This window comes from Simochromis diagramma, unplaced genomic scaffold (assembly GCF_900408965.1).
Source record: "Simochromis diagramma unplaced genomic scaffold, fSimDia1.1 OVJJ01000516.1, whole genome shotgun sequence".
NCBI classification, from domain to species: domain Eukaryota; kingdom Metazoa; phylum Chordata; class Actinopteri; order Cichliformes; family Cichlidae; genus Simochromis; species Simochromis diagramma.
Genome location: NW_024386938.1, coordinates 776784 through 798277, shown reverse-complemented (window position 1 = coordinate 798277; position 21494 = coordinate 776784). Strand labels below are relative to the sequence as shown.

The following is a 21494-nucleotide window of genomic DNA, read 5'->3' as shown; positions in this document are numbered from 1 at the left end:
GATTTGGTTCAATTCGTACATTGTTGTCATTTGCTGTGCAAAACAATCTAAATGTGCATCAAATGCATGTTGTGACTGCATTCTTGAATGGACACCTGGAAGAGGAAATCTACATGGAGCAGCCAGAGGGTTACATCAAACCTGGGCAGGAACATCTAGTGTGCAAACTAAACAAGTCAATATATGGACTGAAGCAGTCTCCACGTTGCTGGAGCAAAGCTTTTACAGAGTTCATGAAAAGTATTTGTGATATTCTGGATTAGGCTCTTAAAAGGATCAGGACAGAAGGACGTGGATAGGTGCCTTTATTGAACAGCAGGACATCACACACTAACTTGTTGTTTCTTAGCGGTGCAGAAAACTACCCTTTTTTGTTGTTATATATTGGTCAACCAAGAACTAGCCCTGTAACAGGCACTTCTGTATTTTACCACTGGGGGGCAACAATTCACTCTATTACATTCCTCCCCTTTTAGATTCGTAATTGAAATAAGCAACCCTTTAAAGAATGTATTTCACTGCCCCCACCAAAAAGAAATATTCTGTGGCCCTTACGAACAATGAACAATGTAGCCATTACTTCCATTATTAACTCTTCACTTCTAAAATAACTGGCAGTAAATAACTAAAACATAACTCTACATTTTCAAAGATTCAGTCTCTTTGGGGGAACTCTGCGTCTCTCTGGGTATCTGCGTTCCACAGATGGGCTTTGGGTGGTTTCTGGGGTGGATACTGGTGGTTCATCGGTTGTCTGTTTAGGTGGTTCAGGAGGTAAGGAGTGTGATGTTAAAATCCCAGGTGGACTTGGTGGTATCTCTGGAACAACACTGTCCATAATCACTTCTGGCCGTCCCTCTGAAACCGGTGAAAATATAACTGGGGGTTTCTCCACAGTCTGTCTCCATGGTAACAGGTGATCCACGTGTATTGTGCGTGTTCTCTGTCCCTCTTGTATCAGGTAAGTAACACTTCCCATTTTCTTCAGAACTGTTCCCTGAGTCCATTTTGTTCCCCCCCCCCCTGAAGTTTCGGATACGCACAGCGTCTCCCTCCGAAAAAACACGAACAGGTTGGGTTTTGTAATCATGGTGTCGCTTCTGCTCAGACTGTTTCTGTTCCATGTGTCTGCTTAGTTCAGGTTTCAGCAGGCTGAAGCGAGTCCGGATCTGACGTTTCAGGAACAACTCTGCTGGTGTACGACCCGTCACAGTGTGCGGTGTACTGCGATACATGATAAGGAAGTTTGCCAAACGATGACTGAGTGGCAATGTGGCCTTACCATCTGCTTCCAGCACATTTTTCATCAGAGATCGTTTCAGGATTTGTACTGACCTCTCTGCTGCCCCGTTTGATGCAGGATGATAGGCAGGAACAGCTGTGTGTCTGATCCCATTTAACTCCAGAAACTGATTGAATTCCTTTGACACAAGTTGAGGTCCATTGTCTGAAACAAGCTCTTCTGGAAGTCCATATGAAGCAAATAACCCTCTCAAAACCTCAATGGTGTTGTGTGAGGTAATGGATGGCATAGGGAACACTTCCAACCATTTTGAATGACTGTCAATGACAACTAAAAAGTACTGCTTGCCTTTTTCAGCGAAATCAATGTGAATCCGTTGCCAAACTCTCTCAGGCCACTTCCACGGATGGAGTGGTGCAACGGGTGGTGACTTCTGTACAGCCTGACAGACTGAGCAGCTTTGAACCAGTTCTTGTATATCACCATCACAGCCTGGCCACCACAGGTAACTGCGAGCGAGTGCTTTCATACGACAGATACCTGGATGTTCATGATGCAGGTCTTCCAGCACTTTCTGTTGGTAAACCGGTGGAATGATGACCCGTTGTCCCCAAAGAACACATCCTTGTTCTGCTGACAGCTCGTGCCTGCGTGTAAAGTAAGGCTTAAGTGATTCGTCTTGCATATAACTCGGCCACCCATTCATGGTGTAGCTCCAGACCTTGCTGAGGATTGGATCCTTCATGGTTGCTCTCTCAATGTCTTTAGCTACTATTGGTAGCTCTTCCACATGTGAGAAATAGAAGATACTTCCCTCCTCTGCAATGTTGTCTGGCGTATTCCGAGGTAGACGTGACAATGCATCTGCATTAGCATGTTCAGCTGATCTTCTATATTCAATGTCATAGTTGTATGCCATTAGAATAAGAGCCCAGCGTTGCATTCTTAGTGCAGCGAGTGTTGGGACAGCTGACTTTGGCCCTAGTATAGCCAGCAGTGGCTTATGATCTGTTATGAGGGTGAATTTCCTTCCATACAGATATTTATGGAATTTCTTTACTCCAAAAATTATGGCAAGGGCCTCTTTTTCTATCTGGGCATACTTTTGCTCAGCTTCAGTTAATGTTCTTGATGCGAAAGCCACAGGCCTTTCCTCTCCATTTTCCATGACATGAGAGATGACTGCGCCCAATCCATAAGGTGATGCATCGCAGGCTAACTTCAATGGCAGATTTGTGCTGTAGTGCACCAACACTTTGTTCTGCAGCAGTAGACTTTTTGCATCCCTGAATGCTTTTGCACATTCCATGGTCCAAATCCATTTAGCATCTTTTCTCAACAGGTTATTGTAAAGGCTGAAGAATGGTGGATGGATTTTCCAAAAATCGACTGTAGTAATTTAGAAGACCAAGAAAAGACTTCAGTTCAGTGACGTTTGTTGGTTCTGGTGCATTTGCTATGGCTGCTACCTTTTCCTCTAAAGGATGCAGACCATCCCTGTCAATACGATGTCCCAGGTACTCCACACTGCTCTGAAGAAAGTGGCACTTGGAAAGCTTCACTCTGACACCATGCTTCTCCAGACGTGTGAGTACTTCCTCCAACCTCTTCAAATGATCCCTTTCAGATGAAGCAGTGATGAGGATGTCATCCAAATAGCAGGTGACATGCTCCATCCCCTGAAGGATTTGATCCATCACAGACTGGAAAAGAGCCGGAGCACTGGAAACACCATAGCTGAGGCGATTGTACTTATAGAGACCTTTGTGTGTGTTGATGACCAGATACTTCTCTGATTCTTCATCTAACTGTAGCTGCTGATAGGTATGAGAAAGGTCAAGTTTACTGAAGGATGTTCCTCCAGCTAAAGTGGCAAACAAATCTTCAGTATTTGGAAGTGGATATCTTTCCTCTTCAACACACCGGTTGACACTGACTTTGTAGTCACCACATATCCTAATTGTTTTGTCTGCTTTTGGCACAGTAACAATAGGGGATGCCCACTCACTTTTCTCAACCTTTGAAATAACCTTCACCTTTTCCAATCTGTCCAGCTCCTTTTCCACAGCTTCTTTTAGTGCATAAGGAACTGGGCGAGCTTTACAGAAAATTGGTGTGGTGTTTGGTTTAGTGTGGATTCTAGCTTTAAATCCCTTTATGCAGCCTTGGTCATCCGAAAACACTGCCTGATGGCGCTGAATCACTTCTAGTACTCCTGGCTTTGCTTCTTTCTGCACCAGTACCTTGTGTACTGTGAAAATCTGTTTCCAGTTCAGCTGTAGTTTCTTTAACCAGTTTCGTCCAATCAGAGCTGGTCTGTCTCCCTGAACAACGATCAGTGGTAGGGTGATGTTTTGAGTCCCATACTGTACTGGTAACATAATATATCCACGCACAGCAATGTGTTGGCCTGAGTAGGACTTGAGCTTTAGCCCACTGGCTGGTTTTATAGGGAAATGAGTGAGATGCATCTGATAATACTTGTCTGATACTACCGACACTGCTGATCCTGTATCCAGCAGCATGGTGGTGTTCTTGCTCCCAAGCGCAACATCCACTGTGTATCCCTTCTCACTGGAGGTGATGGAGTACATTGAATAAACTCCAAAAAGTTCAGCTTCATCATTCCTAATTGAGCATTCATCCTCAGTTTCCAAATACTGAGTTTGCTGACTGAATTTTTTATTCCTGCAAGCACGTGCAATGTGTCCTATTTTTGCACAAACATGACACTTTTCACTCTTAAATCTGCACTCACGTGCTGAATGCTTTCCACCACAACGATAACATGGTTGCTTCATTCCTGTGTCTTTTTTAGGTCCCTTCCAGTTCTTTGGCTTGTTATTGCCCTCTTGCCTGTTCTGTCCTTTCCATCCTTTGTTGAAAAAATGTGGAGCATTTGTCAAGGCATTTACGTGGTGAGGGTCCTGGCGTCCTGAGAACGCCATCGTATTTTTCGAAGCGAGTTCCATGGATACGGCAATCTCACATGCACGTGGAAATGTAAGATCTTTTTCCGATAGTAGCTTGTGCTGCACAGCATCAGAACGCAGCCCACTAACAAAACGATCCCTCAGGGCCTCATCCAAATATTGTCCAAAATCACATGTGGCTGACAACTGCCTCAGGGCGACAACATAGTCAGAAACTGCCTCCCCTTCTTTCTGGTTACGTTTCTGAAAACGAAAACGCTCAGCTATCACCACTGGAGTCGGCTTATAATGCGCACTTAACGCCCCAGTCAGCGCTGCATATCCCATGGTACTCGGCACCCTCGGAGACACAAGATTCTTTAGCAGCCTGTATGTATCTGCTCCGATCACAGAGAGAAACATGCACACTTTCTTCTCATCGGAAACATCATTTGCCAACATCCATTGCTCCAACCGCTCCAAATATGACTCAAAATCTTCCTTCGATTCATTATACTCTTCAACACGACCCACATGCATCGCCATGTTAGCTCACCAAAAGCTGTTTCGCTGCAGCCGTGAAGAAAACGTCTTGGTTTGTCTTTTTCTTTACATGTGAACACAGCCCTTCTACAGCCTCTGTCACGCCGTGGAAATCTTTAGAATCCTCGTCGCCAGTTGTGATATTCTGGATTAGGCTCTTAAAAGGATCAGGACAGAAGGACGTGGATAGGTGCCTTTATTGAACAGCAGGACATCACACACTAACTTGTTGTTTCTTAGCGGTGCAGAAAACTACCCTTTTTTGTTGTTATATATTGGTCAACCAAGAACTAGCCCTGTAACAGGCACTTCTGTATTTTACCACTGGGGGGCAACAATTCACTCTGTTACAGTATTGGTTTTACACTGAGTACTTCAGATCAGTGTGTGTTTGTTAGAACAGGTCAGGAGTTGGAAATATTGGCTGTGTATGTTGATGATCTGATTTTGATTACAGAATCAGCAGAGAGCATGAAGACCTTAAAGGACACTCTGAAGAAACACTACAAAATGAAGGACATGGGTGAGCTATCCTACATTCTGGGCATCTCAGTGGTCCAAGACAAGGACAAAAACCATGTTATGCTTCATCAGAGGCAGTATATTGAAAACATACTACAAAAGTATGGAATGGACAGTGCCAATCCAGTAGCAACTCCAGCTGACACAAATGTCAAATTAAGAAAGAGTGATGATGTCAGTCAACCTGTAAACCCAAGCATGCATCAGTCAATGGTTGGAAGTTTATTGTATGCTGCCATGGCCACACGACCAGATATTGCACAAGCAGTGAGTGTGGTGTCAAGGTTCAATGCAAACCCAAACACTACACACCTGACAGCTGTGAAAAGAATCCTGAGATATTTGAAAGGAACTCTAAACCTGGGGCTCAAATATCAAAGAACAGAAACAGGAACCTTGGTTGGGTATTCAGATGCTGATTGGGCAGGTGATCAGGACGATCGACGTTCTACAACTGGAAACATCTTTCTACTTGCAGGAGGTGCAGTCAGTTGGCTTAGCAAGAAACAAGCAACAGTTGCACTTTCAACTGCAGAGGCTGAGTATATTGCTTTGAGCCAAGCTGCACAAGAAGGAGTTTGGTTAAGACGACTACTAACTGAGCTTGGAATGGAAACCACAGCAACAGTGATCCTGGAGGACAATCAAGGAGCAATTGCAATCGCAAAAAATCCAGTCGATCATGCAAGAACAAAGCACATAGACATTTGTTACCACTACATTCGTGAATGTGTGCAAAATGGACAAATCCAGCTGAAGTACTGTTGTACAGAAAACATGAAGGCTGATATGTTAACCAAACCGCTGCCTAGACAAAAGTTTGAGTATCTCAGAGGGAAGATTGGACTGTGTTCAGTTTAAAAGGGTTATCATATGCTTAAAATGCCTATACTATGCTTATGTTAAGATGGTGAGCATTTAACTGTAATGAAGAATAATAGTTTTGTCTAAGATGGACACAGTACATTTTTTGTGTGAGTTCAAAACAAAAGAGAAAATGTTTATTTTCTAGTAACACCATGATATAGGTGCATAATGTTGTTTTTTTTTTTGAAAGAAATAAGCAATGGCAGTCAAGTAAGTGAACTCCATGGTAAAATTAAGTGGCAGTGTTGTAATAGTAATTTTACAATGTATGTTGAAGAGATATTACTGCCCTCTGTTGGTGTGTCTGTGCATTACAAGCAATAAAAGGTGTTCGTTAAAAACATCAGTGTTGTATGTACTGACGGTTTCCTTCCATGTGTCTCTCTGCCCTCCTGATGAGGAATACTTGGTAGCTGTTGATTGGTTAACTCACCTGTGACTTGTACTGTCACCTACAGCTTAGGCTGAAGCTCTTCCTCAGTCAGCACCAGATTGCTGTGTCAGCAGTGATAATGTCTCTGCCTCTGTAACCTTGATCCAGGTTTCATGTTTTGCTCTTTCTTGGAATTAATTCCCTTTGTCTCTGGGCAGGCTGCTCTGTGCAAAGGAAACACCCCACACCAGTGTCAGATTTCGTCTATGAATGAGTTCCAGTGGACTTAACTGCAATTCTCCTTTCATTCACTCTGCCTACCAGCCCTCATTCATTCTGCTGCGTGTTTTTTCCTGTTGAAATTATTCCTGCAAATAACCTCTGTTAACTCTGACTCTTTTGTGACATGTAAATGAGTCCTGGTCAGACTGGTGTGACAGAGAGTACTTACAGGGACTAGAAAGAGAGAGTATATTTCTCCCATACAAGCTTCTCTTCATTAGTTCTCTGTTAAATCCATAATCAAACTTAAACTCATTCCCACAAAACATATTGTAGCACTTCACTTTTTTGTTCTCCCCCCTCCCATTTTACCAGCCACTACAGGTCAGCACCTGCCTGAGCATGGCTGTGCATGAGACTTCTTCCTACCAAGTCCAAAACAAAAGATCCATGAAAGGCACTGGAAGTCAGGAAAAAGTTCACACACAATTCAGGAGGCCAACCCAAAGGTCGACGGCACAGGAGTCTAGGACAAACCAGCTCAGGGGGCCAACCACGCAGCGCCGTAGGTGACAAAACTGTTCAGGAGGCCAGCAATGTGGGAAGCGGCGGCAACAGTGCTACCAGACACCAGTCACTCCCACCCAAGGAGTGGGTACAGGTATAGGAGTGAGCTAGTTCAGAGCCGCCCTCACCCTAAGAACCAGGAGCCAATGACTGGGCTGCTGCTGTCCTGACCTGAAGAGCTGGGTGCAGGGACTAGCAAATCCGCTGCCTGCCTGGAAAGTGGGGCAGGGATCAACTGGGCCCTAGTCCCCCTCAACAGGGAAACAAATTTGCAGGTGAAAGCTGGACCACAGCTACATTGAGAACAGGAACACAGTGAGGCAGAGGAGCAGGGTCAGCAAAAACAGGTTTTCCACCTTTTCCACCACGACAAACAGTTTTTAAGGTCTTTGTGGCTGACAAACTCTGGATTGACAGTCTTAACAGACTTTGACTCAACATGGATAAAAATCTTGAAATTTTCTGAAGTGAGATTATTGTTCTTTATTTGTCTGTGAGATTGGGATGAGCGTGAGAAAAACAGTCATTTTCACTCAACACTGCTGTTTGCTGAGCAGAGACGGAGGAAAGACAGCGTGAGCACCGCTTCGACTGGGAAGAGGAAGCTGGCAAGCCAGGCAACTTGGCCTACAGAGCACAGTACGGTGGTGCCGAGGCTGGGGAGTGTGGGCATGGAGCAATCTCCCAACTCCCACTTGAAGCGGCCGAAGATTGGATGCTGGTGGAGCAGCAGGTGGAGCAGAAATATGCTCTTGTAGTTGAGGTGAGCCATAGCTTCACCCTGAGCTTGTCTTCCAGCTGGGCAAAATCTGCCTGCTGTCGCTGGTGCAGTTCGATGTCTGCTGGGTCCATTATGTGGTCGGATTGTACTGTCACGGTTTGTGAGGCAAACCATGTGGAAATGCGAGAGCGTGGGCCCAAGTGCAGACAAAACCGAGATGTAGCCGGAGGTTAAACTGAAAGTGGGTGTTTATTTAGAGGCTGAACAAAAACACTACAAAGCAACAACGAAGGGGGAACTGAAAACACTAACAAAACCTAGACTGGGAAAAGCTAAACTAAAGAACATGAGGAACACAGAAAACATTAACAAAGCAGGAAACTAGGAATGAGGAACCTGAGACATGGAAACATCAGCAGCGGAAGCGCAGAGGATGATGAAGGAGTGAAGACGAGCTGTTGAAGACAAGGAGAGGTATGCAAATGAAACACCCGGAGTGATAAACAGGCAATCCGACAAGGCACAAAGGAAAGAACACATTATATGGTGAGATGATGATGAGATGATGAGATAGCCTTTATTTGTCAGTTGCAGTTGCCCACAACCGAGATGACAGAACTTGCCGACCGTACATACAATACACAAACATCACATTGGGGCGACGGGTCAGGCTAGGTAGCAAAGGAAAAAAAACCATTGAAATGTGTAACACAAAAGGATAATACAGGAATGCACCGATATCAACACACCATAACACAATAAAACACAGACAAGCAACATGGGAGAATATTCCAGTGTGTACAGCTGGATCTGAGACCACTGCAATCTTCGATCGCACCTCCAGCTGATCCGCTGGAAGGTAAGTATCGGAGGAGGTGTTGGATTCGGGGGAGAGAGGGTGATAGTGAGGGCTTATCAGTATCAGTGTACATGTTCCGTGCATGTGTGTGTATCCTTTGTTCAGCTGAGAGAAAGTGTCACCATGCCCGGTTAAGTGAAGTTCAGTTGTCTCCAGTGGACCCAGGTGGCCCTAAAGAAAGGACAAAGAGCTCTGACAACAATCCTGTTATCATGGAAGAACTTTGGTTGTTCCAGTCAGCTTCGATCTCGGCAGGCCTTCTGCTGCTGCAGATAGTGGGATAGCTGCATGAGTGAAGATGGTGAATGTTTGGGTTTAGTGCGAACAACTGCATCCAATTTTTACAGTTGGTCTAATGTCCATCACTGGTCACCAATTCTCTCAATTCCTGTTCTTCTTCTCCAAGATCTTATCCATATTGCAGAGCCATGAGCTTCTCCAAGATCTTATCCAGCTCGGTCACTCAGGCACAGCTGGCTGCCGGCGGAGCTCACGGGCACGTCACTGCAACTCCCCCTGGCTTCTGCTCCGCGGCTGCTGAGTGAGCCCTCATCTGGGACTCTCCTCAGCTCTTTTTGGGACAGTGGCGCAGCTGCCCCTCTGTTAGTCTTCCTTGGTCTCTTGTGCTCTGAGGGCCTCTGGATGTCTGGAGCCTGGATCTCCTCCTTACCTGCTTCATGCCCTGGAGGACGGGGCTGTGGCCCCCCCACACCCTCTAGCAGATCATTACATGAAGGAACCTTTTAAAAACAAGCGCGTCCATGCTCACAGGTGTACACACGGGTGATCACACACACAAACTACACCCTTTTTGGCTCCTACCTCAAAGCACACTGTGCGCTGTCGATCTTACGTGCTGCACAATAATGTTTAATATTTAGTATTTACTGTTATATTCCCATAGATCATCATGATGTTGTTTATTATATTGCTCTCTTTTTCTTTGCTTGTTTTCTCTTTTTTCTTTCTCAACAGGTGATCCAGGTGATTGATAGATGTATTTTTTGTCTGTTTGTTTTTGTTTTTTGCCCTTCTCCCCCGTCCCTCTTCTCTGCTGTTTTTCTTTCCCTCTTTCTTTCTCCCTTTTCTTTTCCCCAGTCAAGTCTGTCCCGTGTGTAGCAAGTGAAAATAACATAAAATAAACATTAAAAGCAAAGGTGAATCAAATAGACCAATACGGCAAAGCTGGAATGGTCCATTTGGTAAAGTAAATCCGTTGGGCATCTTTCTTTGCCTTTAGACAACAATTCTGATGGCAAAAGAACCAAACGGGACAGGCAAAAAAAAAAAAAAAAAGATCTTATCCATATTGCATAGAAAACACAGTCTGAGTACTCACAGCCCTGCCCATCGTCTATCATGTCGGCCAGCTTTATAGCATTTGAACAGCTGTAGCCGCTTCTTGTTCTTTGATAAGCCAGGCCCGAGCCAGCTCCAATCAGCCAGAACTCTGTTATTGTGGTTCTGAATTGGTAGATTTCATTCAATGTCCTCCATTGAGAGTGTCACCAGACACACGGCGTAACAGGACCATCGAGTATCCGGCAGCAAACGTCTCTGCAGGACAATCTAGCTCTCGCAAGCCTAGGAAGGTGTCAATTTCATTACGGGACCAGTTGATCAAATCCATAATTCTGTAGGATTTAGGGAACAAGACTGAGAAACTCTTTGAGTGTTAGAGTTAGACGAGACTAGACAAAGTCATAGAAGCAGCAGCAGGGAAGATAAGGGAGGAAGAGGGTGAAATATGCGTCCGCCTCCTCCAAGAGCCACAGAAGACAAAATTATACAAAAAAATTATACACACAAGGTAACAAGGGACATTCACAACAGGAGTGAGACACAGCCGAACCTAATAGACATGACGAGACAGCGAGGAAGGTTTAATAATATTTTAACTGCTTTAAAGCAAGTCTAGTGATGTTTGTCCACACAAAGCACTACTTCGGGCTGCATTCACTTTATTGTTGGAAAATGAAGCTGAAAGGGTGCAGCAAAGAAAATGCAGGCACACTGGCAGGTCTCTCGGGCACTTTACACAAAGGACAGCATTGCAAGTGAAAAAGTACTGCCTCTGAATACTAAAGCTTACAGTATATGTTTTGGGTCTTCGATTAAAGAAATATCATGTGTGAATTTAACCCCTATATTAAACTTATACCTCAGCTGCAATGAGACTCTTCAAGGACAAATTTAATCTAAAGAGCTACTTTTACATGAACAGACTGATACAAAATACATTGCTTAGTTTTAGTTTTTTTAATAAATCATTTGACTCAAGACTTTTGCACAGTATTGTACATATTTTTAAGTAATAAATATCGTACCATGTGCATGTGGACATCTCTGATGTCCATCAGAGAGTCTTCATCTAGCGTTTTGAGATTAAATTTTACATATTTTACATATTTTGCTTGTTTCCTGTTGAAATATGAAAATGCTTTGTCATTGCACGTGACTATCTCCCAGCAGGTCACATTAAACATTAAAGGTAATGATGAGTTTTCTACGAATGAGAAAAAAAGCAACTCTATCCTCTCTGTCACACACGTTACACCCGTGCTCAGTGATAGGTGGAAACACACGTCACATCTGTCACGAGCTCCTCCGTGGAGTATAAATACAGGGACCCGCGAGTGTGCCGTTTCACACCAGGGGAGGAATCTTTGAGGAGTTCTTGCTTCAACAGTGTTTGAACGGAACTTCTTGACTTCATCCAACTTTATATTTCCGCTACAGATAACTTCAACGTAAAGCTTTATTTTTGCACCGTTTTTGTTAATAAAAAGCACAAACGCCAGCCGAAATGGAGTCCCAAGTGCGCCAGAACTACCACCGCGACTGCGAGGCCGCAATCAACCGGATGGTGAACATGGAGCTGTTTGCGTCTTACACCTACACTTCTATGGTGAGAACACAGAAAGAGTCCATCATCAAAGCAGACTCTTTTCTGAGGAATGTTTACTATTTTTAAATGACGGCACTGTGTGCTGTTTAAATGTAAAATCATTTTATTATGAATATTAAGGTTAAATGGCGCAGCTAGAACAGGGATGTAATTGTGGCACACTAAGATGTATTGTGTTAATGCAGCTTTTTAACAAATGGCAGCTTATTTTTAATGGGTGTCAGATATTGACTCAGTTGGGACCTCGAGTGAAAGTTTAAAGGTCACAATGTGAAACTGAATCATGAAATTTCAACAGATGTTTTGACAGTTATATATTTTTCTCAGTTCATTGTATGTTTAATGGACAACAGACCTGGAGAGCATTTGCTGCTTCACTCATACTTGCAGCAACCCTGCACAGTGCAAGATTCTGTGTTGGTGGGTGTCAAGTTTGAATTGTTGAACTAGCAGCAGAGTGGGGTCTTAGTCTCTATTTCAGCAGTTATCTCAGTCTAAACCGGCTGAACTGTCCATCATGAATCATGTCTGTCTCCATAACTGTTTGTCACGATGCTGTATTTGCAGAATAATTGGTGCTGTGTACTAATAACCTGTGTCTGATTTGGCAGGCCTTCTACTTTGACCGTGATGATGTGGCCCTGCCAGGCTTCTCCCACTTCTTCAAGGAGAACAGCCATGAGGAGAGGGAGCACGCTGACAAGCTGCTGTCCTTCCAGAACAAGAGAGGAGGTCGCATCTTACTCCAGGACATCAAGGTGTGTACAAACTGAACCAGTCCTGCTGTGACATACCTGACTGTGTCTAACACAGAAACTGGGATTAATGAGCAGTGTTATGACACTTGTTCTCTTGTTGTTGCATTAGTGTGTAATGTGTACACAGAGCTTAAAACAAGTGTTCAGTCTCTAACAGAATTGTTTGTTGTGCAGAAACCAGAGCGTGACGAGTGGGGCAGCGGGCTGGAGGCCATGCAGTGTGCTCTGCAGCTGGAGAAGAATGTCAACCAGGCTCTGCTGGACCTGCACAAGCTGGCTTCTCAGCATAATGACCCTCATGTAAGTGGGAGTTGGAGGGAAGAGTTTGGGGTTAAAGACTGAACTAGTTCATGCTGTGTATGTTTGACAAATCATCAAATGTTAACTGTAGTTTGTTTTCCCAGCTGTGTGACTTCCTGGAGAGCCACTACCTGGATGAGCAGGTGAAGTCCATCAAGAAGCTGGGTGACCACATCACTAACCTCACCCGCATGGATGCCCACAACAACAAGATGGCAGAGTACCTGTTTGACAAGCACACTCTGGGTGACAAGAGCTAAATGCTGAGACCGAGAAGTGAGCCTGGAGTCAGCATGTTAACAACACAGGCTTTGAAGTAAACTCACTTCTGCTCCAGCTGATTTCTTTCCTGATTTCCTCACTTTAAAGCTGGCATCAGTTCTTGTATGTTGTGGTGTTTTTGTGTGAAATGTCACATGGAGCGATGGATGTTATCAGGGTATGGCTCTGCTTCTAAGCTGTCTGACATTTGGAAATGTTTCTGATCTGTTCATCTGAATAAACATTTTGAGCTGGATCTTTGGTCTGTCTGCATCTGTGACTTATTTTACTGATTTAGTTCAAGCAGTTGGTCTAAAGACTAAATAAATCACTGCTTCTTTACCTTGTCAACTTTGTGAGATTATGGCGTTGACAAAGGTCGTCTCAGGTGTGTGAGTTAACATTTGTACACATTGGGACCAAATACAAACAAGCCCATATCAGATGTCAATGTTACTGGATATCTTTTGGTTTTCTCCCCAGTGAAGTCTCAACTTGACCTACACTTTATCTGGTACACCTATTCAGCAGCCTGAGGCAAACTTCTAATTGGAAATCTGTAGCGGTTGCAGAGGATCTGCACTGAGCAGGAGGTCTCTGATCAGAAATGTCTGTTTAATCTCAGAAGTCAAATGTTCAGCCTTAGATGCTTCAACTGTTTGCAGGACATCATGGCAACTTCATTTCACTCCTATATACAGTTTTGTATATACTATTTTTTTTTTTTTTTTTTCTTCAATCTGTGTGTCTCTCTCTCTAGATAGATAGCTATATATATATATATATATAACAGTGCGCTCTTTTCACTTGCATACAATTTGTGTTCTTAAAGCACAATGACAAAGAATCTGATCCATGAACCACCACACATCCCAAACAGCACAATTATATTGGTTCATGTAAACATCTTAATATAACAGCCAATAATTAACTTGGAATCACGTGGACATGTGATCCAATGTCTTGCTATAAATTTTTGGTGGGTTTATTTAATTTGGCACAAATCTTTGCCTTATTAACATTACTTTTGTAATGCACCATCGCCATCTACTGGAGACACTCCATACCGCAGAGTGAAATCATTTCCTTCTTTATAGCAAGTAAACTCTAAAATGAACTAAAGGTGTTTTATATTACACCCCGAAAAAAACCTTTATGTACCTTGTTGTGCCTTATTCAGTAATAACAAACAAAACTAAACATTTTTTCAAATTATTTATTTTCAGGAACTAAATAAACTCAAAAAAAGATTTGTAGTCATTTTATTCACTTGTATTAATGTTATCTAGAAATAAAATCACATCACAAAGAAATCCTCTCTCCCTCTTCTTTTGAAAATCCAGGTATTTGCTCAGTTTTATACCCATGTTTTGGAAAGTATCCATGATTAAAATTCTGACTTTATGTTGTAAGGTAAAGAGCCTACGATAATACAGAGAAAACAGAGAACACCCAACAATCAAATGACCCCCTAAGAGCAAGCGCTTTGGCAATATTGGGAAGGAAAAACTCCCTTTTAACAGGAAGAAACCTCCATCAGAACCAGGCTATGGAGGAGTCGCCATTTGCCACGACTGGTTGGAGGTGACGGGAGGAAATCGGGACACGACACGCTATGGAAGAGAGCCAGATATTATACATAACTAATAATTAAATATCGAGAGATGTATAAACACATAGTGACTAAAAAGCTGCCTGGAAGAAGAAACACTCAGTGCAACATGAGAGTACCCCAGCTGCCTAAACCTATTGCAACGTAACTGAGTATTCTGTCCCTCGGATTATTTCTGAGGTTGATGTTATAGGACAGGTCGTAGTCATTCTTGCTGTAAGTAATTGAATAGATGTGTCAACAAATATGTTTATTCCTGGCCTGCTCATGGCAAAAGCCTGCCCTCTAGTGGGTCAGCAGCAGAAACTCCTAGTAAGGGGAGAGAAGGAGAGTTTTGCCCCGAGCACTTTGCAGGGGAGGTCCGGTGCTTTGTGTCTCTGACGATTCCTGCTTCTGTTGCTCTTGAGATGGCATAATCTTTCTACAAGAATGAAATATATATTCTTGTATATATATATATATATATATATATATATATATATATATACATACATATATAATCAGAGTTGTAGCTTTAAATGTTACATGTGACAGCCTTCGAAGGATTTGTCGAGTACTGAGTATTTGGGTGTTTTTTCTTACTTCCTGAGTAACACTTAATACACTTCCAGATTAAAGTTAATTGTGGAACTACTTAACACCTCTGATGGGTGAAGTGCATACTAAGCAGCTTTAATTCAGTGAAATAAATCCACGAGGTCTTGGTAATTTAGTAGTCACAGTTTAGGTTCTGTTAGTGGACCATGATAAAATAAGAATACACAGTTTAAGTTCGATCAATGCGGCTTTTACACATGATTAGATTTTCCTTCTGTGTGAAACCGTGTGTGTGATGAATAAATCTCACTGTTCAAAGACAAAATTAACATCAAACTGATCATGAAAGTATCATGAATCAAAAATGTGAAGCCAACATCATAGAACACCAATTGTTTAAAACAAAATGACATGCAAAGAATTAAAAACTGCATGAAGCATTTTTTTTTAAATTCTATTTAATGACCTTATTTTCCGTAGATCATCTGCACACCAGCTGCTACAGTAGACGCACAACACTATATTATAGACTTGGGTCATTAGATCAATTTAAAAGTTTAAAACTTTGATTTGAATGTTAAATGAAACGAAACAGTCTTTTGATGATTTCTCAAAGTAATGCATCCAAAGACAGTTTCAAAGAAACTTCTATTTTCCACTCTAAACTCTCCCCTTTGATTCAATTGCAGAATGTCACCAAGAGATGGCGCTCGGTTCGAATAAAAGCTTTAATGTATGAAGCGGTTAAAATAAGAATTAAGCACCTCACAACTGAAGAAGCGATTATCCAGGAAACATTTCTGTTTTACCTGCGTTATTATTTTTATTTATTTAATTTATTTAAAAAACAAAACAAAAAGAAGTTTATTAATTTTCTAAGGGGAAACATGTTTTTCCTAAATATAGCCCCCATGGACCTGGAGTCCATCAGACATTTGTGTCTCCTTTACCCTTTTAAGGAATAAAACATATTTTTACATAATTTTATAGATCAAAATTTAAATGTACTTTCATTCAGAAAGCCAATGTATATTTTCTCTAAGCTGTGTGTGGTGTAAGGTACCAATCAATCTAATAAATAATTAGAATCAATTTTAAAATTAAAAGTGGCTCGCAAACATCTCATCAAAAAAAAAAACTATCTAAGCAGAATATAGATCTATGCTAGCGTGATAGTAGTGGGGCCCAAAGTGATAGTTTTCTTTTCCCGTTTTTATTCTCACTGACGTTGTTCCCATCAACAACAGGATGCATGTACAGTAAAACATCATGCCTGTGTTAAAACATTTATCGACTTTGACACCGACACCACCGGCCTGTCTCCTTTCTTTGAACGTTGTACTCTTCAAAGATGTATTGACTATTGTTTCCTCCCAAGCAATATTTTATTCTGGAGCAGATCAACGAAGTGGGAATCTTAAAGTAGGTTCATTAAGAACACGAGTTGAAGTTGGGTCAACATGTGTCAACAGCTCTTGTTCCAGTCTGCTATTGAAATAATGAATGGATCTGTCTGCTCCGGGGTTTTATCATCTAACCCACAGCTTGGTTTAATGAACTTGCTGATTGAGTGATGTTGCCCCCCCACCTTCTTCAAATCCAACAAAAGTGGTATCAAACGTTTGTGCTGCAATCATTTCAAAAATATTAATAAAATAATGTCTTGAAGCGTGCTCAATCATCCAGGTAAGTAAATTCCAAAAGGTTGATTCTGTTCATCTGGACATTTTCAGTGGGAGAAACATTTTGTCACTCATCCAAGTGACTTCTTCAGTCTCAGCTGACTGCAGGTTTCCACAACCTTATAAACAGTACATTTGCACAGTGAAGGAAACTAGCACCACTGAATGAACAATGTGCTGAACGGCTGCAATCACAGCACTGTAAGATGGCGAAAGACGTACCCTTGGGCCCCCCTTCTCGATTCAGAGATGGTCAGCATCCTGACAGCCTGATGGACGAAGCTCTCTCAGTCTGCGAGTTCTGGCCCGGAGGCTCTTTGTGACAAAGTGGAGGAGCAGTTGCAATGCTCTCCATTTGTCCCACATGTGTTTACCTTTTTTTTTTTTTGCACATTGTACACATTATTCTGTTTCTATGTATTTGCTATGATTTGCTATTTGTCATGTAACATTGCTTCACTCACTATCCCGGGTTTGTTTGTGGAAGCATTTTGTTGCCGGCAAATCAAACATTCTGCAAATTAAGACAAATACTCAGTTATGTTTCTTTATACTTTATTATGTTACAGATTAAGTCATTTGTTCATACTTACTTTGTTTGTCTTTTCAGTCTTCATGAGGGTCAGGTGGGGGGAAACGCCCACCTGGCATTTCCTCATTTTAAAGTCCTGCTGATGTCATGTGTCAAACCAAGTGGAGGGGTTTCTTTGTCCACAGAGATGCTTCCTTTTGTTTGTGTTAAGGTTTAAAGGGATTTGTTGAATGTTTTTCCTTTCGTTAATACTGCCATTTAGTTGTGTAAATGTGCATGTTAGAAGTGTGTAGAGGTTTTGTGTTTTTAGATCATCTGTGTAGAGTTTTAGATCCCTCAGTTGAGTGAGTGGTACCGGCTGGGCCAAGGGCGTAGATTTGGCATGGACGGAAGGGACGTGTCCCCACCAATAATTTGATCTCTTCGAGTAAAGAAAAACAAACCCGATAGAAAGAAAAAAAAACATCTGTCGACGTCTCATTCACCCAGCGGTGCAGAAAGAGTTAAATTACGTTCTCTACTGGAGTCCTACGTCATGTGACAAATATGGCCAATGTGATTGGCTGAGCCTTTCAGGGAGCTCTGTTTAGTTTTAGCAGTGGCAAGCCTGCGCTGCGAGGAGGAGAGGAGGACGGCAGCAAACAGGAAGAACCTGGATATAAGAAAGTATTTTTCAAAGAAACCTTCAAGTCACTTAAAGCCAAATTAACTCGTCCGTCCGTCATAATAACGTTACAGGCTGTGCTAGGCTTTGGCCCACATCAGTCTAAAACTGTATGTAACCATGGATAACGTGTTTTGGAAACTAACTGCACAACAGGCAGCACTATCAGTTCTCTCAGTCTCAGAGCAGCATTTCTAATTTTGATTGGAACTGTCAGAGAAAACGGCAGCCTCGAGCAGCCAGGATATTAGTTTACAGAGGCTGTTAAATCAAATTCAAATCAAATTCAAATTTTATGTGTCACGTACACAGTCATACACAGTCATACACAGTACGATATGCAGTGAAATGCTTGGACAACTGCTCGTGACCTAAAGAAAAAAAAGGCTATGAATAAGATAGGAAATAAATATGAAAAATTAAAAAGGGTAAATTTAACTAGGAAGGAATAAAATATAGATTAAGGTTAAAAATGAAATAACTGTACAACACAAATTAGAATGAAGGGTAAATTTAACTGGGAAGAATAAGATAAATATATAAATTAAAGTTGAAAATAAAATAACTGTACAACAAAATACACAGTATAGAAATATATAAGAATGTATGAAGAAATATAAATATAAATAATATATACACAATAACAGCAGCTGTACAAGTATTAACCGGAAATGAAGAATATAATGTCCAGTGTTGTGCAATCCACATTATGTCTTGTGCAGTGCAAATATGCTTAAAGTGATTTAAGTGATGAAGTGAAAACAATGTCCAGAATGTCCAGTGTGTGTGTAAGAACTGTATGTGTGGGTCAGTACTGTGTGGTGGTGTGATTGAGAGACCGTATCGCCTGCGGGAAGAAGCTCCTCCTCAGTCTCTCTGTGTTGGTCTTCAGGGAGCGGAATCGCTTTCCTGACCTCAACAGAGAGAACAGTCCGTTGTTGGGATGGCTGAGGTCCTTCACGATCTTCCTGGCCTTGGTCCAGCACCGCCTGCTGTAGATTGAGTGCAGGTCAGGGAGCTCGGAGCGGATGGTGCGCTCAGCTGACCGCACAACCCTCTGTAGAGCTCGTCTGTCCTGCATGGTGCTGTTCCCGAACCAGGTTAAGATGTTTCCCGCCAGGATGCTCTCTATGGTGCAGGAGTAAAAGTTCCTGAGCACCTTGGAGGGCAGTTGGAAGTCTCTCAAGCGTCTGAGGTGGTAGAGACGCTGTCGGGCCTTTTTCACCACGGTGTTGATGTGACAGGACCATGACAGGTCCTGCGTGATGTAAAATTATATGTCTAACGTTAAATGTTGGTGACACAATAATTTCATCCTAATGGCACTGACATTTTCATAGGGTTAATTTTTGAGACAAAATGTCATGAATAGTCATGATTTTGCAAATATCCACTTTGTAGTGAAGTTTGCACAAATTGTTTTAAAAATGCACTCAGCCTACAAACATTACTGATGAGTCAAGATCTGCACAAATTGACAGAAACACTGAAGCAGCTGCACATTTTATTCTTATTGTCATGTATGTCCTATTTGTCAGGTGACAGAAGAACCAACACAAAGCTCAGAGAGCAATGGTTACACAAGATCACAGGTGAAATGATGACTTGTTGGTTCATGACTGTATTTGAAGCACATGTGTGACTGTATGTATGTGGAATGTCTCACTGTTATTCATCAGGTGACAGAGGCAGCTCTGCCATGTTGTAGCTCAGACAGAGGTGGGGAGGCAAGCTCACAGGTGACTGACTGATGAGTTGGTGCTATAGATTAACTAGTATTTATTATCATGACAACTGTTAGGCTGCTGATGTAAATTGATTCATTAGTGTATGTTTGACAAAGAATCTGAATTGACATGTCTCACTTTTTATATGGCACGAATCAATGTGTTATTTTATCAGGTGGCAATATGTCCTAGTGCAGTCAGAGGGGAGGAGCCAGGGCCAAAGCTGAGGCACATCAAGCACAGAATAATACTTTTAATCTGAGGATAAAACGCAGGTACTGAGGCTGAAAGAAGCTTCAGTGCTCTCAGAAGACTAAAAAGATGGGTAAGGTTAACAATGACTCGAATGAGATTAAACAATGCTGCTGTATGTCCACCAGGAGAGGCTGGACAGTATAGATGTAAAACCAATATGCCAGCAGTTCATCTCAGTTAACGAGAGGAGAAGGCATGTGTTTGGCTGCTTCACATAGTGGACATTGAGTTGTTGTGTGGGACACCAGTAGCTCTAACAGTAGTTCATGTTTGGAATAAAAGATCCCAGCTCACTGATTTGATCGGGGCAGTAGTGCCTAAAATGTTGCATAATTTTGCTGAGAGATCTTTTAGTTTGTAGTAATCTGAGACGAGTAGTTTTATGGACAAAACCCACCAGGTCCTTCAGTGTTCCCTTAGTGCTATAAGAGATGTTGGTGTAACTGAAGTAATGTTGATAAGTCCTTAAAGTCATATTCTTTTATTGTCATGACTGTATTTGAAGCTATTTTTATACCTGATTTATATGGAATATGGCTGAAGTGAACTAAAGCCTGAAATACTTCGTCAGTCATTTATTTAATAGTAAGTTAACATTATATAATTCACATATAAAACTATGAATTGTAATTTTAAATGGTTTAAAAGCAGGTAGAATAGCATATGTAGGCAAGTATATTTCTCCTTTTTTTTTTATTAAGAAGCAAAAAAAAAAAGAAAAAAAAAGAAAAAGGAACAGGGCAGGGTTCGGTGGTTGAATATTCCGTCCCCACCAATGCCAAAACCAAATCTTCGCTGGAGTCTCTGCTCTTCCTCTCCTGACGTGGTTCAGAGCGCAGGCAGTAAAGAACAAAACGTGCATCGAGGAAACTCGCGGCACCGGATGTCACTCTCCCCCTTTACACGTACACCACTCCAGCACACAGCAGACCGTGCGCAGCGGTGCTCCTGGTGTTTTTACGCACAACTACTTGAATTCAAATGGAACATACATGAATGTATGGACAGTCCCCGCAACTGCCAGAGTCATTTCGTCGCTCCCCTGCTGTGCTCACAGCGTGGATTTCATCAGTGAAAGCATACACGACTACTGTCTTCCCTTCACTGACACGAATTTCAAAGATTTCTACTGTACGGTGTCTTTTATCGTAATTGAAGCACATCTTTCAGTGTGCATGAATTCGCTGGAGTCTCTGCTCTTCCTCTCTGCCTCAGAGTAAAACACGGCACTCCTGTTTGCGCTCCAGACACTACACTCTATAGATGCAGACCGTGTCTCACACCGATCTGTGCCGGTCGTGTATTTGCTCCACCGGCAAACAGCTTATGATGGCGGTAAAACATGAAACAACAGGAAACCTGAAATACAGAACTGGCGGACACCAGCTTCTCTTCTACAGTTTGTCAAAAGCTGCTCGCAGCGTGGACG

General features: G+C 42.2%; 3 protein-coding genes across 3 annotated transcripts; 1 reads left to right on the top strand and 2 right to left on the bottom strand.

The window, feature by feature from the left end:
- Positions 1 to 247: 247 nt before the first annotated feature.
- LOC120736934 (uncharacterized protein K02A2.6-like) lies at positions 248 to 2583 on the bottom strand. Its single transcript, XM_040037320.1, has one exon. The coding sequence runs from the start codon at positions 2550 to 2552 to the stop codon at positions 768 to 770; it is 1785 nt and encodes a 594-aa protein (XP_039893254.1). The 5' UTR covers positions 2553 to 2583; the 3' UTR covers positions 248 to 767.
- On the bottom strand, positions 2584 to 5038 carry LOC120736933 (uncharacterized protein K02A2.6-like). Its single transcript, XM_040037319.1, has one exon. The coding sequence runs from the start codon at positions 4699 to 4701 to the stop codon at positions 2587 to 2589; it is 2115 nt and encodes a 704-aa protein (XP_039893253.1). The 5' UTR covers positions 4702 to 5038; the 3' UTR covers positions 2584 to 2586.
- A 6520-nt stretch (positions 5039 to 11558) lies between these two features.
- Positions 11559 to 13312, top strand: LOC120736926 (ferritin, middle subunit). Its single transcript, XM_040037308.1, has 4 exons — positions 11559 to 11737; positions 12349 to 12495; positions 12670 to 12795; positions 12900 to 13312. Exons 1-4 carry the CDS (start codon positions 11636 to 11638, stop codon positions 13053 to 13055), a joined length of 531 nt encoding a protein of 176 aa, XP_039893242.1. The 5' UTR covers positions 11559 to 11635; the 3' UTR covers positions 13056 to 13312.
- Positions 13313 to 21494: the final 8182 nt, after the last annotated feature.

What these genes read in the sequence shown, in the direction of transcription:
- LOC120736934 (XM_040037320.1), bottom strand. Translation starts at nt 2,552, where the DNA reads ATGGAATGTGCAAAAGCATTCAGGGATGCAAAAAGTCTACTGCTGCAG.
- LOC120736933 (XM_040037319.1), bottom strand. Translation starts at nt 4,701, where the DNA reads ATGGCGATGCATGTGGGTCGTGTTGAAGAGTATAATGAATCGAAGGAA.
- LOC120736926 (XM_040037308.1), top strand. Translation starts at nt 11,636, where the DNA reads ATGGAGTCCCAAGTGCGCCAGAACTACCACCGCGACTGCGAGGCCGCA. An exon ending in CTTACACCTACACTTCTATG is followed by an intron (nt 11,738 to 12,348) that starts GTGAGAACACAG and finishes CTGATTTGGCAG; the next exon opens with GCCTTCTACTTTGACCGTGA. An exon ending in TCTTACTCCAGGACATCAAG is followed by an intron (nt 12,496 to 12,669) that starts GTGTGTACAAAC and finishes TTTGTTGTGCAG; the next exon opens with AAACCAGAGCGTGACGAGTG.